The 20,263-nt window shown below is 42.7% G+C and overlaps 1 protein-coding gene across 2 annotated transcripts; it reads left to right on the top strand.

Moving 5' to 3' along the window:
* The first annotated feature begins 70 nt into the window (after positions 1-70).
* Positions 71-19,838, top strand: LOC119442895 (DNA polymerase IV-like). 2 transcript variants are annotated; one of them, XM_049662438.1, is made up of 13 exons: positions 129-147; positions 187-280; positions 633-844; positions 1,406-1,558; positions 2,606-2,737; positions 4,066-4,234; positions 4,318-4,442; positions 4,629-4,795; positions 5,224-5,353; positions 5,477-5,651; positions 11,343-11,559; positions 12,194-12,535; positions 17,337-19,838. In XM_049662438.1, exons 2-13 carry the CDS (start codon positions 268-270, stop codon positions 17,446-17,448), a joined length of 1,947 nt encoding a protein of 648 aa, XP_049518395.1. In that variant the 5' UTR covers positions 129-147; positions 187-267; the 3' UTR covers positions 17,449-19,838. The 2 variants fall into 2 exon arrangements, with proteins under 2 accessions (XP_037563876.1, XP_049518395.1); XM_037707948.2 differs by having other exon boundaries at positions 71-280.
* The last annotated feature ends 425 nt before the right edge of the window (positions 19,839-20,263 follow it).

Genomic DNA, 20,263 nt, shown 5'->3' with positions numbered 1-20,263 from the left:
TTGGTAGGAGAAGGCGTTGGTAGGAGGCGCGGAGAGAACATTTCCGGCACTTCCGGTTACTACTGCCGCATGCACGGCATGGCGCGTTTGTTTGGTTTCGTGACATATCTTGGCGCGCTTAGCGTTTTCTGCGAAATAAACCGACAAGTTTGCCGATTTTAGTAGACAGTTTATATGACCCTCCAGTGGGAACTAACGTACACGCACATGAATGTGTTCGTTGCCAGTCTTCGGCTGCTTCAGTAATCTCGTCACTCCGTGAACGATATGGAGGCGCGCGGTGAGTGCACATCATATTGTGGTCACGCCATGGTCACCGCGGTGATCTTGCGTGGCAGAATCACGATGTATAGTAAGCTCATCACCGCGTTAACACCGTGAAAAGGTTAAAATACATCGTCCACAATGATTCTGTTTGCTTTGTAGAGTCTCGGATCATTCTCTGTGCTCAGTCTTCACTTGTTTGAGATTCTTTTAAACAGTGTGAAGTCCTCTGTAATTCAAGTCTGTGTTTCGTTTTTCTCACTATTGTTAACCACGTTTCGATCATAATAAAAACTGTTGCCCTTCTATTAAATTTCGCACAACCTAGGATTTTTTCAACTTCGTAATTGTCTGATATTTTATAACAGATGTTAAAATATTGGAATTAAACGCCAGCAAGGCGGGTCTTCAAGGAGTCGACAAGGATCATGTCAACAAGATTATCCAAGAAGCGTCGAAAGGAACGCCTTATTATGAGCACCAGCAGAAGCGTCAGCGACGGATAAATGTGAAGATTGAGGCCATGCTTGCCGAACTGAAGACCCTGAACCCCGCGCAATTGCAAGCCTCTCAGTGCCAGGTTTGTATGGCAGCACGCGATTTCGCATTACGCATGACAGTTTAGTGCATTCCTCAAACTATAGGCATTGCTCAAATTTTGCTTGTCGGTAATACAACATATATTTGTGGTTGTCACTCCGTAGGTGCACATTCTGTGCACGTTTGTTCTGTCTCATGAAGGCAAAGTTAAAAAAACAAAAATGAATGGAGAGATGGTCACAAAAATTGCAGTTCACCTGATTTCTGCAACGTCTTGCTTGGAGAGGGTTTTATGACTGTTAGGACGCCTGACAGTACTGTGCCACTCAATCTCAATTGTGGGCAGCCTATCTAATTGACTAATCTTAGATGGGCTAATCATCGAGCATGGCGAACTTACACTAATGTTTCGTTCCTTGGTTTCCTTTTGTAAACTGCCAGACACACGAGCACACACACACACTATGTTTTGGCAATCTTGCATTTGTTTCAGGCACATGATCTGTCGTGTGGGTCACTTTTGGTGCGAGGTACAAGCTGTCATGAAAAATAATTCCAGTGTGAAATAATTATAGTGCAAAGCCTTCCTTTATCTTTGCAGATGGATGTCATTGCTGAGAAGATGGAGTACACTCGTGACTTGAACAGAGTCATTGTGCATGTTGACATGGATGCCTTTTATGCAGCAGTAGAAATGCTTGACAACCCATCTTTGCGAGACAAGCCAATGGCAGTTGGTTCTATGGGAATGTTGGTAAAGTTTTCCATCGTTCAGTTTGTCAAATTCAGGGGTGCATGGATAGTGAAGCAGTCTGATGGTCTCGAATAATTCTCAGAAAAATAATAGCGAAATAATTAAGACTTGATATACAAGATTTAAAAAAAGTGTTGTTTTGGGTGAGTTGGTTTTGCATATGGTAAACGAGTTTGTAGCAGCTTGTACAGAGGACATACAGACAAGTGCTGACTCATGTTTGTCTCTATATCCTTGTGTTCAAAGTACTATTCATTGGTGTACTATTAAACTACAAGATGAATTTCTTGCTGTAAGAAATAATACAAAAGAGTAGTGCAGGGGGGTAAACAGTGGTGGTCAATATCTTTCTCCACATGTAATGTTTATGTTAAACATAAAATGGAAATACTGGTGTCGCACTTATTTCTGCTGTGCTCAACGAAAGCTATTGCTGTTGTATGTACTGACCTATTTCATGCAGATGAAAATGGACAGCTGTTGCATGGAGTGGCTTTACCGTTGCCACATGGGCAAATTTAAGAGGATTAATTGCCTAATGTTTTGGCTTCTGATTCCATTTGCATGTCGCCGTCCATTTAGAGGTATTATATTAAAACTTAGTGTCATATTGGATGCATACTTTCCCCATTTGTTTTTGTCTAGCAGCATCTTTGGATGACTTAAATCAATTATGTAACAGACATATGGTTGACCGTTGAAAGTACTTTACAGCGTATTAAAAGTCATCTGTGCTGGCATAATTTCCACTCCTATATCCTTGTAACTACAGGCACCTTATTGCTCTGACTGCTGCAGTATTGTATTCAACAGCAGCTGATAATAGTGTCTCTAGACACAAAGAAATAGCACCTTTGAGAACATGAGCTCTGCTTGAAGTACGCCTGTCAACACTTTTCAGTGAAATTGTTTTGCAGTTTTAACTAATACCTGGCTTTCATTTTTGAAAATAGCAATGGTATGGAATTCCTTTATCCTCCTTGTAAAAATTTGAGAGGGAAGCGTCACTATCCAATGCATCGAAGTAATATGTATGTTCATTTGCAGTCAACATCAAACTATGAGGCCAGGAAATTTGGTGTACGTGCAGCGATGCCTGGATTCATTGCCAAGAAGCTGTGCCCATCATTGATAATTGTACGCCCAAATTTTGACAAATACACTGCATTCAGCAGAAAGGTATATCGTCACTTTTTTGTACCAATCTTGAACCAGATGTTGTATTTTAGAGGCAAATGCCATGATATGTCAAAAGAGTGTTCGGGGGTACAACAAGCTGCTGTTGGGCTCTTCAAGCCACTTTTTTTATATTTTCTGGAAAAATAATCAGTGTCAAGTAGCAAGTAGTGTTTTTATCCACAGGAGGCAACTCACCGCATTTCAGTGGGGGCAAAATGCAAAAATACCTGTGCACAATGCATTGGGTGCACATTAAAGGACCTCAGGTGGTCAAAATTATTCCGGAGTCTTGCACTATGGCGTGGCTCATTATTAGATCTTGGTTTTTTCACTTTTAACCCCAGAATTTCATTTTCATTTTAGTTCATTTCACATGAAAAGCTTTCGTAAACCTGTGGTTGCACATTGAGTAAATTAATAAAAATGTTATTATTTAAACAAGTTTAGCCTGCTATTTCACCTGATGCACCTTCAAGAGACAGCCATGCTCAGGTTGCTGTGAAATTGTGATTCACTTCAATAAGACGATCAACTTCGCCATAGAAACACATTTTACACGTGATGACCTTTCTTGTGCACTATGGTTCCATTGCCTTTACAGACAGGTTATTGACAGTGAGGAACGCTTTAGGAAACTGGGGCCAGTTTTGAGTTTTATAAGCATCAGCAAATATGGGTGTAGGTACATAAAAATGAAAGAAGAATATAATGTTACTGTATTAAGATAGTGGAAGTCAACTACATGTATTAATTGCTAACATTGAATACCCTTCCCACTAGAAAAGCAGGCTCATTAGGCAAATTAGACACAGCTCCACAGCGAGAGCCATAGAGGACAAACAAGCATTAATGTGTTTCACAGCTAGCATATGATAAAATGAAAATGAAACCAGTAGGCATTGTTCCGTTGAAAAAATAGGAGCATTTTCTTTCTGCAATCCACAGAAATTGTTAACATTTCTTGCTGCAGCATTCTTTAGTGTGTGTATTTCTGAATTTGCCATTGTTAATGCATCAAGCATTGATACATAACTTGTCTTGGAGGGGTCTTGAAAAGGAACCCTTTATGACCTTAAAGAAATTAAAAATTAGTGTGCTCAAGCCTTCTTTGCAGCAGGATAATTACATTAATGCATGTCATCTCTTAATGTTCAGGTTAATGTTATTGGCTTATACCCCTTCCGATGGGCACACTCGGTCCTTGCCGTACTACATCATGGGTACCGTTGAAGGCATGCAGTCATTTCACTTTGTTATTGCGTACTGATTGGAAAAATTAATTGAATGCTCTGAGAGCTGTTTACCTTTGTGCCTGATTGCATTAATAGATTCGACAAGTGCTTGTACAATATGATGAAGACTTCACACCAGTTGGTCTAGACGAAGCGTACCTGGACATCACTGAATATATGGCCATGCATGATGTTGAAGCCGAAGATGTTGTTCAAGAAATGAGGCAAAAGGTCTTTGATGCAACGCAATTGACAGCAAGTGCAGGTAAGTTGCGGCATTGGTAAAATGTTGGTTCGCACATGCGTATATGTCTGATTCTGCAAGTGCCAGTGGTTTTCTCATTTCAGGCATTGCTGCCAACATGTTTTTGGCGAAGGTCTGTTCTGACATACGTAAACCAAACAACCAGTTCAGGCTCCCTAATGATGTTGATTCTATCCGCAAGTTTGTGTCTTCTCTTCCAATCCGCAAAGTAAGCAAAGGGTTGCATTCTTTCCAAAGCTTGACTTCATTGGGAATGTAACTTTGCCAAGTGTGTTGAAGTGTCCATGTACAAGGCTAACAATATCAGTAAATACAAAGTAAGGCCATTTTTTTTTTTTATGGCAACACCTTAATGTTTACATGTTAGCGTGAAGTATTGATCTTTTTTTATTAGGTACCAGGTATAGGTGGTGTGCAAGAACAGCTGTTGATGGCCCTTGGCGTGCACACATGTCATGATATCTGGATCAGGCGAGCTGAAATCGGTCATCTCTTTGGGGAGGTTACCGCACGATTTTACCTTCGTGCAGCACTTGGCCTAGGTTGCACTGAAGTCAAATGGTATGTCTCAGCCATTACGCCTTATTGTGTTCCATGATATGAGTGCTTACTACTTGATGAATTAGGTGCACCATCTGTTTTAAATAGCAGCAGTAATTAAGAAATTGTCTTGAGTAGCAGTATTCATGCATTTGTTAAATGAGCATGTTTCTTGGGCCTCCTGGTGATGTTCTATCATTTGTCCCTTTTCTCAGTTGCAGCAAAGCAAGTAACTTGAGGCCATGATGTTTCATTGGCAAATGCTGACAGCTTATGAATCATGGATTCAGAAAAAGAAAAGAGAGATAAGAGAGTAGAGTACATAAACATAAGGCATTGAAGTGTGTACATAGTTGACTGAATGCATTGTGGTTAAAGGGTTTTCTTTAAAAGATGTATTAAGAATGATGAATCAATAAAAGGTATCTGATGCAAACACTACCTTGCAGTGACTCAAATCGGAAGTCAAAAAGTGTGGAGGAAACATTTGCGGAAATAAGCAATCCTCAAAACCTCATTTCAAAGTGTGAGGAACTTTGTGAAGAGCTGCACCAACAGATCCAAGAAGAAGGAATATCTGTGAGCATCCTCTGCACATCTGTATTGACATTTTTGGTTGCTTGTGCACCTGTAACTTTAGAAGTGTCTGCAACTGATATCTCAAGTGGCATTCCTTGCATCATTTTGCTCTCTTTAAAACAGGGCAGAGTGGTGACAGTGAAGATGAAGACTGTCATGTTTGATGTGATGACGCGTAGCATTAGCTTGGAAAATGCAACTTGCAAGTTGGAGACCATCAAACAGGCAGCCTTGCGGCTTCTGCAACAAGAAATTGCTGCTGCCAAGTCCAGCCAGCCCCTTCGATTACGTCTAATGGGTATGTTGCATTATCATCATCTTCTTGTATTGTTCTTCATAGAAGTTTAGATGTGAAACCATGAGAAATGCATTTGAATGCACCAAGACAAGAAAAAGTCTTGCTCCTCGCACAGTTGCTGTTGGCCTATGGTGGCCACATTTGTGAGCTCTTGCATCGGAGCAGTGTTTCCCAGTCGTCGCTATGCTGCAGATCCCCTATGCGCTAGAGCACCACTGATTGCAGCAGCCAGAGAGGGGTGGAGAACACATCTTACCCTCGGGCTATACATCATGTTTAAAAGTTGCGCTTTCAGTGCGCCATTGCTCCTGTCGCAGCAAAGGGGAGTTAAAGAAGCATCCTAGCATTTTCTACGTCGTCGAGACATGCTGGTCTTTATCACCGCCGTGCATAGCTGTGTGCCAGTGCACGAACAGCAGCTCACTATCGCACTTCTCCACTGACCTCTCTCTCTTGCGCGTGCCTGGCTGCACGAGCCGCGTCACGCCACGCAGCTACACACGGTGGTGCAAAAGATCGGTGCAGTCACTTCTCTCTTTCTCTGCGGCGCGCTGCACAGTCAGCTGCAACTAGGCCTGGCCTCTGAGATCTCCTGTGCGCAATCTCGGGGGGTCACACCCAGGCCGTGCATTCACTTCTCCCTCTCCCTGTGGCACGCCGTGTGGCCTGGCAGCCAGCTGGGCATGGTCTCCGAGATCACATTGGCATAGGTGCAATCTCGGAGGCCACGAGCCGGCGTGGTGAAGTTCGCTTGCCTCCTCGATCACACAGCAGAGCATTGTGTTGAGTGCCACGTGCTGCTCGACCGCGACGAGCCAAGTGGAAAGCGGATGGAACATCAAAATGGAACAATAACGGATATAACGAAATAATGTCGTCTCCCCCTTCAACTTCGTTATATAACGAAATAATGTCGGCTCCCCCTTCAACTTTGTTATAACGAGGTTTGAGTGTATATTTATGGAAGGAGACATCCCCCGTTTCCTTAATTCTTAACATGCACTTTTCTCCCTCTTTCCTGCTTGTCATACTTTTCTCACTCTTGTACATTTCACACCTCATCAAAATCATGTTTCCTCTCCAAGCTTGATTTGACCCACTCGCAGCTGTCCCCTAATCTGTCCTAGGGATTGTAGTGTATTTTATCCTTGACACTAAGCTTGAACACTGTTTGGTTTCTAATCTTTAAACTAGGGCTGCACAACATACAGCCCAAGAGGGGAGATTTTTGGCAGCCCGAGGCCAAGTTCACGCTGTAATCAGTGCATTGCCATCTGTTGAGAAAACATTGCAAAAGATTGCCAGATTTTGCCAGCAAACACGCTACACTACATTAACCATAGGTGGCGTCGACTACATTAAAACAAAAATGATGCGCGAGCGTGGGATTTTTTGTTAGGAGTAGATAAGTGGCACATAACCACCGAACGTGCTTTAAGTTACCTACAGCAAAACAAAATTATTGGCACAACTTTCATAATGGAATGAAACATGCACTTTTTCAGTATGTTTTGACTAAATGACTACAGGTAGCAGCACCTGCAAATTGATGTTTTTGCATGCTCGCCTGACTTATCACCATTCACAAATATTTGCTCACTTGGCAACGCATAGTGAGCAAGCATCGATCATAGTTTTTTAGATCTAGTAACAGTGGAGCCCATAACTTCATTTGAGGTTTTGTATACTATACATAGTAAAATACAAAAAGCATGCCGCATTTCAAAGGCACAATTCTAGAAACTTGTAATAAAGTGACCAAGGCTTGGCGGGTCAATTTCTTGACATGCTGCTAGCCCAGCTTACAATATTGGTAGTATTTGATTACAACCATATCAACTTCTCACCATATCTAATAGCTAAAGTCGGAACTTTTTCGTTCCATTTCATACCGAAAAACAAAACTGAAAAGGAAACATTGTGTTTTTCAATAATTTATAGCATCAATTCATGTTTTATCATTCGAAGACGAACATTACTCATGTGGAGAAGACAAAACACCAAATCTTTAGAACATGTCAAATGCCTTATAATAAAGTTGCAATGGTGTTTCTAGTTATTTGAAGGTGCAGAGCTACCCACGGAGAAAGAATACAGGAGGCGCAACTTGGCTCCTTCCCGCGTCGTCATAATAGACAGTTTTAGTTTAGCGTGGTTACCGGAATAGCGGGCGTACCGGAATAGCGGGATCGAAGTGCGCATGCGCAGAACGCTAACCGACCCATACCGTTTACAGTGCGCACGCTATTTCTCACAGTTAACGTTACCGTGTTAGCGTGGTGTACGTAGTGTACGTAAAACATGGCGGCGGTCCCGGTCGCCCGCTTCGAACTGAATTTGGCGTTGTTTTTGTAGAATTCATTTCGTTCGTAGCAAATGACTGCGTAAACGGCTTTTGCTTAGTCTCATGCCGCTTCGCCGAGAGAGTGTTATGGCTAATCTTGAGGAATTTTCGAGATCGCTTCTCGTTTCGAACGCGCCTAAGCCTAACGAGAGAAATTTTTTCTGAGATGCGAGCGCCATCTGTCGCTAGAGTCGGGAGATAGGCGCGACGGCGGCATATGGCCTTTGAGATGGGAGGATTTCGGAGGCTATGGTAGACAGCTTGTACGGCTTGTCTGTTTCGCTGCAGATCGACGGACATGTGAAGTAAAAATACAACGCGCTCCTGGCTGCCATTGCGCTGCCTATCGCACTTTCCGGACGCACACACAAATAGAATTAGGTGCCCTGTGTATGCGAAATTCAAAGCGTAATGGACTAGCGTCCCGCACGTAAACTACGCTATCACGCTATGCTAAAACTCTCTTTCTGCTAAGTTCGTTTGCGGAACGGTAACGCTATTTCCCGTAACCCCGCTATTACGCTAACGCTAAACTAAAACTATCTAATGTCACACAGGAGCACAGGACATACCATGCGGCGGCGGACGTCGTGACAGCGCCCCCTACAGAACGCCGGACGCATAACGTATGGTCACGTGATGGTTTGTTGAAGCGATGCAGCGGATCCGTCGCGCGGCGAGCGCGCTCTTGCAACGCCTCCGTTGGCTCTTGTCGTCTGCTCGCACGCGACGGCTTGATGCCAGTGCGCCGCCTTGGCTACTATCGCAGAACGTCTGATCTTTCATGTTTCTTGGTCTTATTGCCACATAAATAGCATGTGATCCTAAATAATAATCTATAAAAAATATCCAACTAACACGGTCTACAGGTCTTCTATCCCCAGATTGCAAACCGCGCTGGAGCAAAACGTTTTGGGCGGTATCCGACAGTAGCAGACGACGCCGGGCGCCGTCGGAGACTGCGGCTACCGCGGCCACGCGCGCGCCGCTGTGACCGCGAGGGAAGTAGTTCCTTCCGTCGCCGCAAGGGGCGCTGCGCCGACGTTCACCGCCAGCGCGTCTCCTCCTCTCCCAGCGTGACATTATCACGACCAGTGCTCGCGCTGGCGCCGGCCCCGAGTTTCGCCTCCTGTTATTCTTTCTCCGTGGAGCTACCACCCTTGACTATTGCAACATTACACGAAGTGCTGAAGACAGCAACCAGTTGACATCAAACACTTTTCTGCAAGCAAGAAGTGGAGCATTTCTCACGAAACTATGGCCCGTGTGGCTTCCAGAGAAGCTGGTTATGGCCCTTGCTAGATTTGAGTTGTGCCGCCAGCCCTGCCTTAGGCACTCAATTTATTGTGTAAGGCTGTTAGTAAGGAAATAAAGTGGAAAGAGGGCAGGGGTGTTCACTCATGAGCAACAGCGTTGTGAGGCCTATGCAGACCTTTTTTTTGGAACCGCTGCAGCAGCGATTGCAGGCAGTGACTAACAGCATCATGCTTATACAACAAACCTATACAGCCAAACTTCATTATGAAGAAATGGGTTAAAGCAAATAGTACATATACGTAACAGACAATCGTTGTACGAGGGCTGTCCATAAAATAAGGTTCCCAATGATTTTTCACAATGAAAAACATGTTTATTGGCGTTGAATAATACATTTTTAGAAAGCTTTGACTTTCCCCTCTTTTTCGACATAATCGCTGTTGAGATCAATGCATTTTTGCATGCGGTGTGCCATCTTCTTTATGCCTGAATCATAGAACTCTCCCGCTGTGCCATGAAGGTAGCTTAAAACCTCTTCTTTCAGATCCTCTCTGGTTCTGAAGTGCATCCCACCCAGGTGTTTCTTCAATTCAGGGAAGAGATGGTAGTCTTAGGGCTATGTCTGGGCTTTAGGGCGGATGTGTGACAGTATCCCATCCAAAGTTGTTGATGAGATCGTTTGTTGCTTGGGCGATGTGTGGACAAGCATTGTCCTGATGGAAACGCACTCCCTTCGTGAGCATGCCTCTTCTCTTGTTTTGAATTTCGCGGCGAAGGTTCTTCAACGTCTCACAGTAGCGGTCCACATTGTTTGTTGTACCAGCAGGGCATAAATTCGCACAACAATAACCCCTTCCTGTCCCAAAAGACGCTCGCCATCACTTTGCTGACAGACAGTGTTTGTTTGAACTTCCGCAGCTTCAGCGACTTGGGATATTTCCACTGACGGGATTGTTGTTTTGTTTCCGGTATTGTTTGAACTTCCGCGGCTTCAGCGACTCTGGATATTTCCACTGACAGGATTGTTGTTTTGTTTCCGGTATCGTGTAGTGGACCCAGGCCTCATCCCCAGTGACATTATAGTCCAAGAATTCCTCACCATCGGTTTCGTAGGCCTGAAGAAATTCGCGGGCCACTTTAACACATTGCCGTTTGTGGTTTTCCGTAAGCATTTTTGGGACCCACCTTGCACAAACCTTGGCATACCCTAAATGGTCTGCTTAACTTTCGTCAATGCAGGTCTTGCTGTCATCGGAGATCATCTCGCAGAGCTCCCGATCCATCACCCTTCGATCTTTCAGCATTGTTTCTCCCACTTTCGCAATTGTTTCGTCCGAAACCGATGGCTATCAGGAACACTGTTCGTCATGGACGTCTGTACGTCCGTCTTTGAATTCTCTGCACCATTTGCGCACGTGTTGTATGCTCATACACTTTTCTTCATAGACTTCACACAGTTCGGAATGAATGTCCACCGGCGCAGTGTTTTTTGCACACAAAAAACGAATCACAAAGCGTGATTTGTATCTGGCGGGAGAAGCAAGTGGGAGCTCTATCTCTAACGGCTGCCAAGCCAAGACTGAGCATCGCAGACAGCTCGCCGGGGCGGGGACTGGGAGAGGAGGAACCAAGCTACACGCCAGTGTCGCCAGATCCTGCGTAACAGCGTTCCTCACGACTGCAGCGCCTTGGGAACGTTAATTTACGAACAACCCTCGTAACGAAGTGCCACTCCTCCTTCAACTTCCATATGTGTAGCAGGGTTTTACTGAACAAAGATTTTGTAAAGTAATTTGCAAACTTATTTGGCAGTAGCTCTTAATTAAATGTGTGGTGTACTTTTACATTTCTTTCTCTTTTTTATACACCAAGCTTTCTTTTTTATTTCTGATTTCTTAAACAAATTTTTTGTTTAGCTTGGCTTTTTATTGCACAAGTTTAGATGGATGTTTTTGATAATAATTGCAGCTAAGGTAAACTATTTTGAGTTTCTTAATTTTTTTACCCCATGGTAAAGTTAGTGATAAAATATACATTGTGCGCTGTCCTTGTCGGTTTGCTGTGATCAGGCTTAGTATTATTTTCTTCAGGTGTCCGGCTGTCTGGCCTAGATGATGGTGGGCCTTTATCCTCATCTCAGCCAACTTTATCAGCATTCTTGTCTGCCAGAAGAACAGCCCAGTGCCCCATATGCCAGAAGACACTGGAAAGCAGCTCCCCTGAATTTGTCAATGCACATGTGGATACATGTCTTGGTGAGCAAGAAGCAGACGAAGTGCAACAGAGTGCCTCAGATGGAGCTGACCTGTAAGACAATTCTTCTTTTCTCTGTTCTTGATTATTAGCTGCCGCGGATCTTCTCTCATTCTGACAGCAAAGACTACTGCCCTCTACTTGTTAAGTTAGAGCTTAACTAATTAGGTACTTATTTAACCTCACTGCTTCAATGACCGACTATGGCCCTTTAATGACCATTGCATATGGAAATAGGATTCTATGAAAGACTAGCTAATATAGAACATTTAAAGTTAAGTGAGAGACAATGTGTGATTAAATTATGTGAGATTGCCAATAAATGCGAAATTATGTGATACTTAGTTGTTGGAAAATAAGTACCGTGTTAAATTATCTTTACATTATCTATAGTAACTTAAAGCTGGCATGGGTGCACTTCATTCACTTGCAAGGATACGGCTCACAAGCTTATTGAAGTGTCGTTAACAGGGTGTGAGCTTGGGCGAGTTGATAATTTACATCGAATTTCCAAAAGCACACTGCGGACAGAACACAAGCAGAGGAACGAGTACTACAACAAACACTGCCGTGTTTGTTGTAGTACTTGTTCCTTTGCTCGCGTCCGGTTCATATTGCCCTTTTGCAAGTTTAGTATGAAATGTTGTTAGCTAATCTTAAAATGTTTCCTGCTCTCTTTCTTCAACAGTCGTAAGCCAAACTACAATAAGAATCGGGACACCTCAGGTACGCCTGACGAGTTGCAACTTGGCTCAACCCCTGAAACATCCTGTGCTAACCTTGTGGACGAAGATATAAAGTGCAATATGATAAGGACTAGCGACAGCCCCAAGTCTGTGTCATTCAAGGAAGAGGCTAGTGTGCCGGAGGAGGAGCCAGCATCAATGGAGTGCCCAGTGTGTGGTCACGTCATTCGGGAGACAGACTGGTTTAAAGTGAATGAACACATTGACACCTGCCTCAATAAGCCTATGATTCGGGAAATGCTTTCCTCACAGGATTTCACCAGCAGCCCTGTGCCTGAAAAGCGGTAGGTAGATTGCTCGTGCCATGAATAGCTCTTGGTAGCACCCAAATCAGTGACTGCACTTGTCAGCAGGCATTGCGATTTCATTTTTGACCTCAGCAGAAAACATCGCAGAGAGCTGCTTAGGTGAATGAGATTTGCGTAAGCATTCAAAGCAGAAGTAGATTCACAAAATGGGACAGTTAGAATATGTCCAAATGGTTACACAAGGCTACAGAGATAACTTCAGGAATCAAAAGAAGTTGCGAAGGGATTCCTTTGTAGCTTCAGGGCTACGTTCGGTGGATGCCAACTTTCAAATTCTAGACAACTGCCTTGATTTCAAATCATGTTTGTACTATGTGTTTGCTGCTGAAGTGTGGGCAGAGCACAGTTACTCCGGCTGTCGGAGCAGTAGAGAACTAGGGGCACCCTGTTTGAAATTGCACATGGCAACAAGCCGTTCATTATGCTGGCTTTTTCTTGTTTAACACTGGCCATGTATCAGTAAGACTCGCATTGCGTTTGAGCAGAGACAAAAGCAATGCATGCTGCTGAGCGGAGTGAGGTTGTGGGTCCACCTAAATAGGTTGTGGGCCCACCATTTAGGTGGGCCCACAACAGGCCCACCTAAATGGGCCTGTTGGTGTGCCGAGTTGTGATGGAGGCTTTGTAACAATTAATTAAATTGTGGGGTTTTACGTGTCAAAACCATGATCTGATTATTAGCCACGCCTTAGTCGGGGACGCCGGTTAATTTTGACCACCTGGTGTTCTTTAACGTGCACCTAAATGTAAGTGCACGAGTGTTTTTGCATTTCGTCCCCATCAAAATTTGGCCACTGTGTACAAGATTGAACCCGCGACCTTCAAGTCAGCAACGCAATGCCATATAGCTACTAAGCCACTGTGCTAGGTAGGTTTTGTAAATATATTGACAGAAAAGTACACATGTAAATTTGTTGCCATTCGTAAAAATTTAATTACTATGTATAATTTTTTTTGTCAGCTTATGCCAGTGATTTATTGGCTTATTAAGTATAATGTGACATTACAGATTGTCTACTGTGTGTAAATTTGAATGCTGCATTCTTTAAGCTTGTGAATTATTCTCAATTTTTTTTGTCCCTGGCTATGCAAAACAATGCCATGACAGCATAAGTGATCTTATAATCATTCCTTCATACACATCTATAATGTATTAACTGCATCACATGTGGTAGGCAGTGAAAGAATGTTGGAAGTGAAATTGTGGGCATGTCTGCCTCTCAGCATGACACATTCACAATCCTTATTGCTTTTTTTTTTTTTTTTTTTTGAGGCTTAAGCTTTGCACGTGTCCCTAATGTCTTTCCATTGCTCGTAGTCTGTTGTGGTATCATATTGCTCAGCATACAGCCACACATGCAGCAGTGTCATGTATCACCTGGCCAGAATATGTCCTCAATTATACCGATCTCATGATGAAGTGACTACACCACCGCTGCTGCAAAGGATGCTGGCAGTCGTAGCTTTTAGCGGGATGAAGGGAAACTATACTAGTATAATAAGTGCCTCTTTTTTAATGTAGGAGTAAGATCTAAAAGCCCCCCCCCTTGCCTCCATATTATAATTTGCTAGAAAATTTTGCAGTAGCATTCTCCTAAGCATTACCATCAGTATCCTTGTATCCTTGTATCCGAGCACTGATGAAAAGTGTTGAGGGCTACTGGCACCAAGACACCAGCAGGGCAGGTGTGCATGCACTCTGAATGCGGTGATATCTGTCTACTATCGTGCAAGTTAGGAGCATCTTCCTTTATTTTGACATGCACCAACAAACCACAAGACCTACACAGTAAGCTGTGGAACAAGATGTAACAGAGTTGTGTGGTTCTAGAAGTGTTTTGCTGTGGTTGCTTGAGTATACGAGGGGGTATTGAAAAGTTTTAATTGTCGCCATGAATTAAAAAACATACAATATTCACTTACAGTGGTCAAAGTTAGATATTCTCCACATAGCCTCCCTGCAGAGTCACACATTTTTGCCAGCGTTTCTTCACCTGTTTCAAGCCCTCTTTGTAGAAGTCCTCCGCTTTGCTCGAAAACCAATGTTCCACTTCGAAAATGACATCCTCTCTATCGTCAAATCGCCGACCACGAAGTGGTTTCTTCATCTCGGGAAAGAGGAAGAAGTCGCTTGGTGCAAGATCAGGCAAATAAGGTGGATGCTGCAAAAGTTCATAGCCTAACCGGTGGGCGGCGACAACGGATGCTTGGGCCATATGGACGTGTGCATTGTCGGCCAGGAGACGGACGCCTTTGCTGACCATGCCACGACGTTTTTGTCTCAATGCATCACGCAGTTTCTCCAGAAGGTTGCAGTAGTAATCGCTGTTGAGGGTCTCGCCCTTGAGAAGGTAGTCGGTTAAGATTACCCCACGGCTATCCCATAAAATGGACAGCATCACCTTCCCGTCAGATTTCTAGACCTTCGCCTTCTTGGGAGGGGGGGAGGATGAATGTTTCCAATCCTTGCTCATTTTTTTGGTCTCTGGATCGTAGAGGTATACACTATACACAGCACTCATCCATAAGGACGAGACGAGCAAAAAGGTTGTATTCATTCCGCTCCAACAGAGTCAAATTCTTCTAGGAAAAGTTGTGACGAGTTTGCTTTTGAAGAGGTGTCAACATGCGAGATACCCAGCATGCAGACACCTTATTCATGTGCAGTTCCTCATGAATAATCCTCCACGCAGTTCCGTAACTTAGTCCAGTCTCCGCCATCACTCTTTCCATGGTCGATCTTCTGTCGTAGAGGATAACAATTTCCACTTTCTTCACCAAGGCAAGATCATCCTTGATTGAGGGTCTATCGGCTCGTGGCTCGTCTGTCAAAGACATGTGACCACTTAGAAAGTTCCTCTTCCACCTCACAACCGTGTCATATGATGGGCTTTCATCCCCATAGACAGCTTTCATTTCATCATGGATTTGGCATGCGTTGTTGCCCGTGGAATGGAAGAAATTTATGACACTTCGGGCTTCAATTTTGTTCGTCATGCAGGTTGATGTCTTCTACAGCCCGTGAAAAAAAAAAAAAAAAGAGAAACTACTTTACACAAAGATTTGATATTTGCACAAGTATGCATGCCAATGACACTGATTATGCACAATAATTTTCATGTAAATATCTCTGTGACTTCTTTACTATAATTAAACGTTTTGGATACACCCTCGTATGTGCATCACATGACCACCTTAATTGCATTAACCTGGTCATTGGTCCTTGCGCCACAAAGCACTATATTCATCATCATCATCAGCTACATTAACCCCTTAAGTGTTTTATTATTTTGACCAAAAGTGACCCTTTTTTTTTAACGGCTTATTTTCAAATTTCATTCCATCAAAAACACCTCAAACTTTTTCAACCAATTTGCCTCATATTTTAAGCTTAAAAACGCTGCACCACTGTTGGGCCAAGTCAATGTCGTCTTAGCTTTTTGAATAATCACTTTCGATAGAAGAAGCGATGAGAAGACTATCATCATCCTCTTCACTCGAAGAACAAAACTTTAATGCATCGCTTTCACTCTCACTTTCACTGTCAAGGTCGAGCAGTGGCTTTCTTTTGCATGCACGACTCACGTGCGAGCTGTCGGTGGTAGACGCCATTGTTCCAAATCTTCCAAAAGATGCAAAATGCACGCAGTTAAAGAAACGTCGCCCTTGAGCGCTGAAAATGTGCTGCCATCTATTTAGTAAAAACAAAGACCGCAATAAACGTGCCCTTTCAGCGCTGGCGAAATGGCTGCCATCTTTGTTTAGAACGCGAAGACTGAATTAATGCGGTCTTCGAAGCGCTGAAAAAGTGTTGACATCTATGCAGTGAAACAAAAAAGAGCGAAATAACTACAGATATCCAACGCTGGCACTGCAGTTGTGTATGTAGTAGAAGAAAACTAAGTGGACGAGCTGAGTTCATCCCAATCACTTTGAAAACGAAATTATTGCTGTTGACGAGCTGAGCTCGTTCAAAGCAAAATTAATCAGGATCACATTAACGAGCTGAACTTGTCCAAAACACTTAAGGGTTTAAGAGGTATAAAGCTTTCACCATAAGAATATTCTAATTTTTAATTACTGCTGGTAATCTTTTAACCCTTTAAGTGCCGGGGATGAGTCTTATGCAGTTGTAATTTTGGGGGGAGAAGAGTGCCAAGGATGAGTCTGTCCCTTCACATGTTTGATTGCTCATTCTAAGTGCCGGCAGCAGGCCGCGCTCTTCCATTTTGGCGGGTTCCCTCTTTGGACTGCTACGGGGCCTACAGACTCCATTCGTCAGGCAAAGGGTTAAAAAATAGTTGCTGCCAGTCACGTGTAGCTGCACCCGTCGTGAAAGACCAGCGTTTATTTAATAGAGTCGTCAAGCTCCGAAATTTATTTGCTTCTGTATGGAAGCATTGAAAGTGATGGCAGTGTTTTCAGTGCCATGGACACATCCAGTGACTCTGATGTCGCCAACTACGACGATAGTTTTGATGCAGCACAGCAGTAGACGAAGTTAGATGGATGGAACCTTCTTCTTGTTATATGTGTTTTCACACAAGTTGTGAATTTACACCCCCACGTAAATATATTTCGAATCATCCAGTGTGCATAAGATCCATTTATCCTTTCATTTAAATATAAATGTTTGTCTTTACAACAAAATGAACATTCATGTTGCTATGTCATCTTGAATTTGCTGAACAGACAGAAACAGCAGAGCACTGCCTATGTTTGTAGGTCACATTTGCGTTGGAAATTATTTATTTTCTTTTTTTTTTTCTTCTTTCAGGAAAATTGAGACGCCAAAAAGTCAACGGTCACAAAAGCGACTAAAGTGCAGCCAGCCACAGCAGCGAAATCCTATTACAAACTACCTCTCACCTTCCTGTTCAAAATCCTGAGCCTGACTTCAACTGTTCATTTCTTGTAAATATATATAGGCTGTAAAGTGCACATAAAACTGAAGGGTGCCTGTGATATTTGAACCTTTCCAATTTATACTTTGTTACAAAGGTATATTATAGTATACAAATTGTGCAACATTGCATTGTGCAGCTCGACCACCTGGAGGTTAGCGCTGTTGCCAAGAGTTTTAAAGCTGATGCGGGCATTGCTGTTGGCTGTGCATTGGTGCCTTGCAAAACCTCACATGCTCCAGAGCTTGACTGATTGATTTACTCAGTTATTCATTTACTCACTTGCTTTTGAGACTTTGGTGACAGCTGCACCATTCAGGAGCAGGTGTCGTTATGTAGCTCCTATAGTAAAGAAGATTTTAACTAATATGAGTCTAGTTTCGTGATAGAAAATAGCAACCTCACTATGCAGAGCTCTGTACTCATTGTTGAACCTGTGGACCATTATCGTGCATTTGTTTTTTTAAATTGATGTGTGTATGCAATGAAAAATATGCTACGAACTATAACATTTTAGCTTGTTTTCCCCCCTTAGTGCGCATGCCTTTTACAAGAAAGTAGTGACAACTTTCTAGTGTTAGGGGAACTCTAAAGTATGTCTTAGAATTATGAAATACCGACAACATTCTAGCCTGTAGTGTGATCATGATGCATTATTATACTCATTATTTTATTCATTATGTACTTTGCCATTGTTGTTGAGGAACATCAGTCACCTGGTAACAGGTGTGTGTACGCGTGCATGCGTGTGTTTGCGTGCGCGCGCAATCAGCCTCATATTTGCCTGCTTGAGCACATAGATTTGATATAAGAGCATGACCATGGCAACATTTCAGAGTTCCTCTGAAAAGTTTAAGCTGTAATACGTTTTAGAACCCTTGCAGGAAATTAACCTGCTTTGCTGTGTCACATGACTTCTTATAGTTATCACTCATTTCACCTCTGAATGTGATGCCTTCATTTTGTTGGATTAAAAGAGTTCATCTAATATTCCTGTAGTGAAAAGAACTGCCATGTGGTGTCTTATTACTATATTGGTCTGAAAAGTTTATAAGCTGGTATACTATCATTATTATGTTCTTTTACTGCCTCTCATCTTGTTGTTTCAGTTTATTTCAGTTTTGACTGGGTTAAAAGATACTTATGCACAAGCTCTTCTCAATGTGTAAGTTTTTCTGGCACCGACCGAGGGGCATTTTATTGGCTGTTATATGGTCAAATGTTGGGGCCTATATCAGGAGGCGGAAACCCAGAGCCTGACTGTTGGTGTCTGTCGTGTCAACTGACCTGACACCAACACGCAATGAATCTAGCTTTACCTGAGAATACTCTCTCCCCCTCTGCTGATCATGTCACATTGCATTTTGCAGAGATGCACCATATTTACTCGAATATAAGCTAATACCCAGAAATGAGAAAGTCCAAAAATGAAAAGTACTTGAATGTATGCCAGCCAGAATATAAACAAAACGAAAGTACTGTACACTGTTAACTATACCATGGTAGTTGCAAATATTTTAGGTGATTGTGCGTGACAGATCAAAAGCTCATAACACAAGCTGACTCGCCATTTGCATCTTTTTTTTTTTTTTTTTACACAATGTACTGTTCTCGGTGGTCTGTCTATTTCTTTTGAAATGCACCACTGTTGAGAAGGTTGCGAGATCAACTTAGCTGGAATGTTTTCCATATGCTTGTAATCAACTTCATCCCTAATGTTTAGCAATGTGCATTCGCGGTGACACCGGTCATTTCTGCCAGCTTCATTGTTTCTTTTAGCCTTTTGGTGTAATGCGAGTTTGGGACTGCTGGCCCGTATTAATCTATAAGACAAAGAAATGTTGTCTGAGATTCAGTAACGTCGTAGTATTCCATAACAGCTTTATATTCCGTGTTAAAAGCATTATTAGATGATCGTTCATACCTGCAAGAAGTAATGTTGGTGGTCAAACTGTAAATTATATTTTGTGATATTCAGTAGAGCTGTTTTGGTGAACTGCCTTTATGTTTTACACAATATGGTAAATCTGGTTTTCGTCACTTAATTAATTAAATTCTAGGCTTTTATGTGCGAAAACTATGATATGATAATGAGGCATGCCGTATTGGGGGATTCCTGATTAATTTTGACCACCAGGGTATTTTAACGAACACCCAATGCACGGTACACGGACGTTGTTGCATTTCACCCCCATCAAAATACGGCCACCGCAGATGGGACTTGATCCTGCGCCCTCATGTTTAGCAATGCCAAAGCCACTACACCACTATAGTGTATTTTTCTTCACTTCTATGCTATCCATTCTTGCATGTAAATATACGTCCTGTTTGGGATATGCATATGGCAGGGAAATAAAATTTTCATTCACATTGCAGCTTTGAAAGTGTGCAGTTTAACTTCAAAAACAAACAGTGCTAAAAACTGGAATAAACAAGAAGACACAAGATGGTGCTCTAGTTTAGTTGTTCTTGTTTGGTTCCGTATTTAGTGCTGTTTGTTTTCCAAGTCATGTACCAACTAGCTCGCCAACATGCATTTGTGTAGTTTAAGATGAGCCCTTGATTGGTTCCTGTAATTAGGCTTGGACTTAGTGAGGACAGATGGCAAATTTTAATACAAGTGCTTTTGTTGTCTCAGTGAAGTACCAATTCAGTTGCAGTCCATTTATTTAGATACACAAAGGGAACAGTCCTGCGCGAGGAGCTGCTATTCACTGCTTGATGAAATTTTGGGGGAACCTTAGAAAATAAATGCAAAGAACTGAGGGCAGGTTAATTTGTGCAGCTAGAGTGATGCTCG

Source organism: Dermacentor silvarum, chromosome 2 (assembly GCF_013339745.2).
Source record: "Dermacentor silvarum isolate Dsil-2018 chromosome 2, BIME_Dsil_1.4, whole genome shotgun sequence".
NCBI classification, from domain to species: Eukaryota; Metazoa; Arthropoda; class Arachnida; order Ixodida; family Ixodidae; genus Dermacentor; species Dermacentor silvarum.
This window is presented reverse-complemented; position numbering and strand designations above follow the sequence as displayed.

Excerpts from the sequence above, each read along its gene's own strand:
- LOC119442895 (XM_037707948.2), top strand. Across the intron at positions 5,652-11,342 it reads CCTTCGATTACGTCTAATGG|GTGTCCGGCTGTCTGGCCTA; the intron begins GTATGTTGCATT and ends TATTTTCTTCAG. Across the intron at positions 12,536-17,336 it reads AGCCCTGTGCCTGAAAAGCG|GAAAATTGAGACGCCAAAAA; the intron begins GTAGGTAGATTG and ends TTCTTCTTTCAG.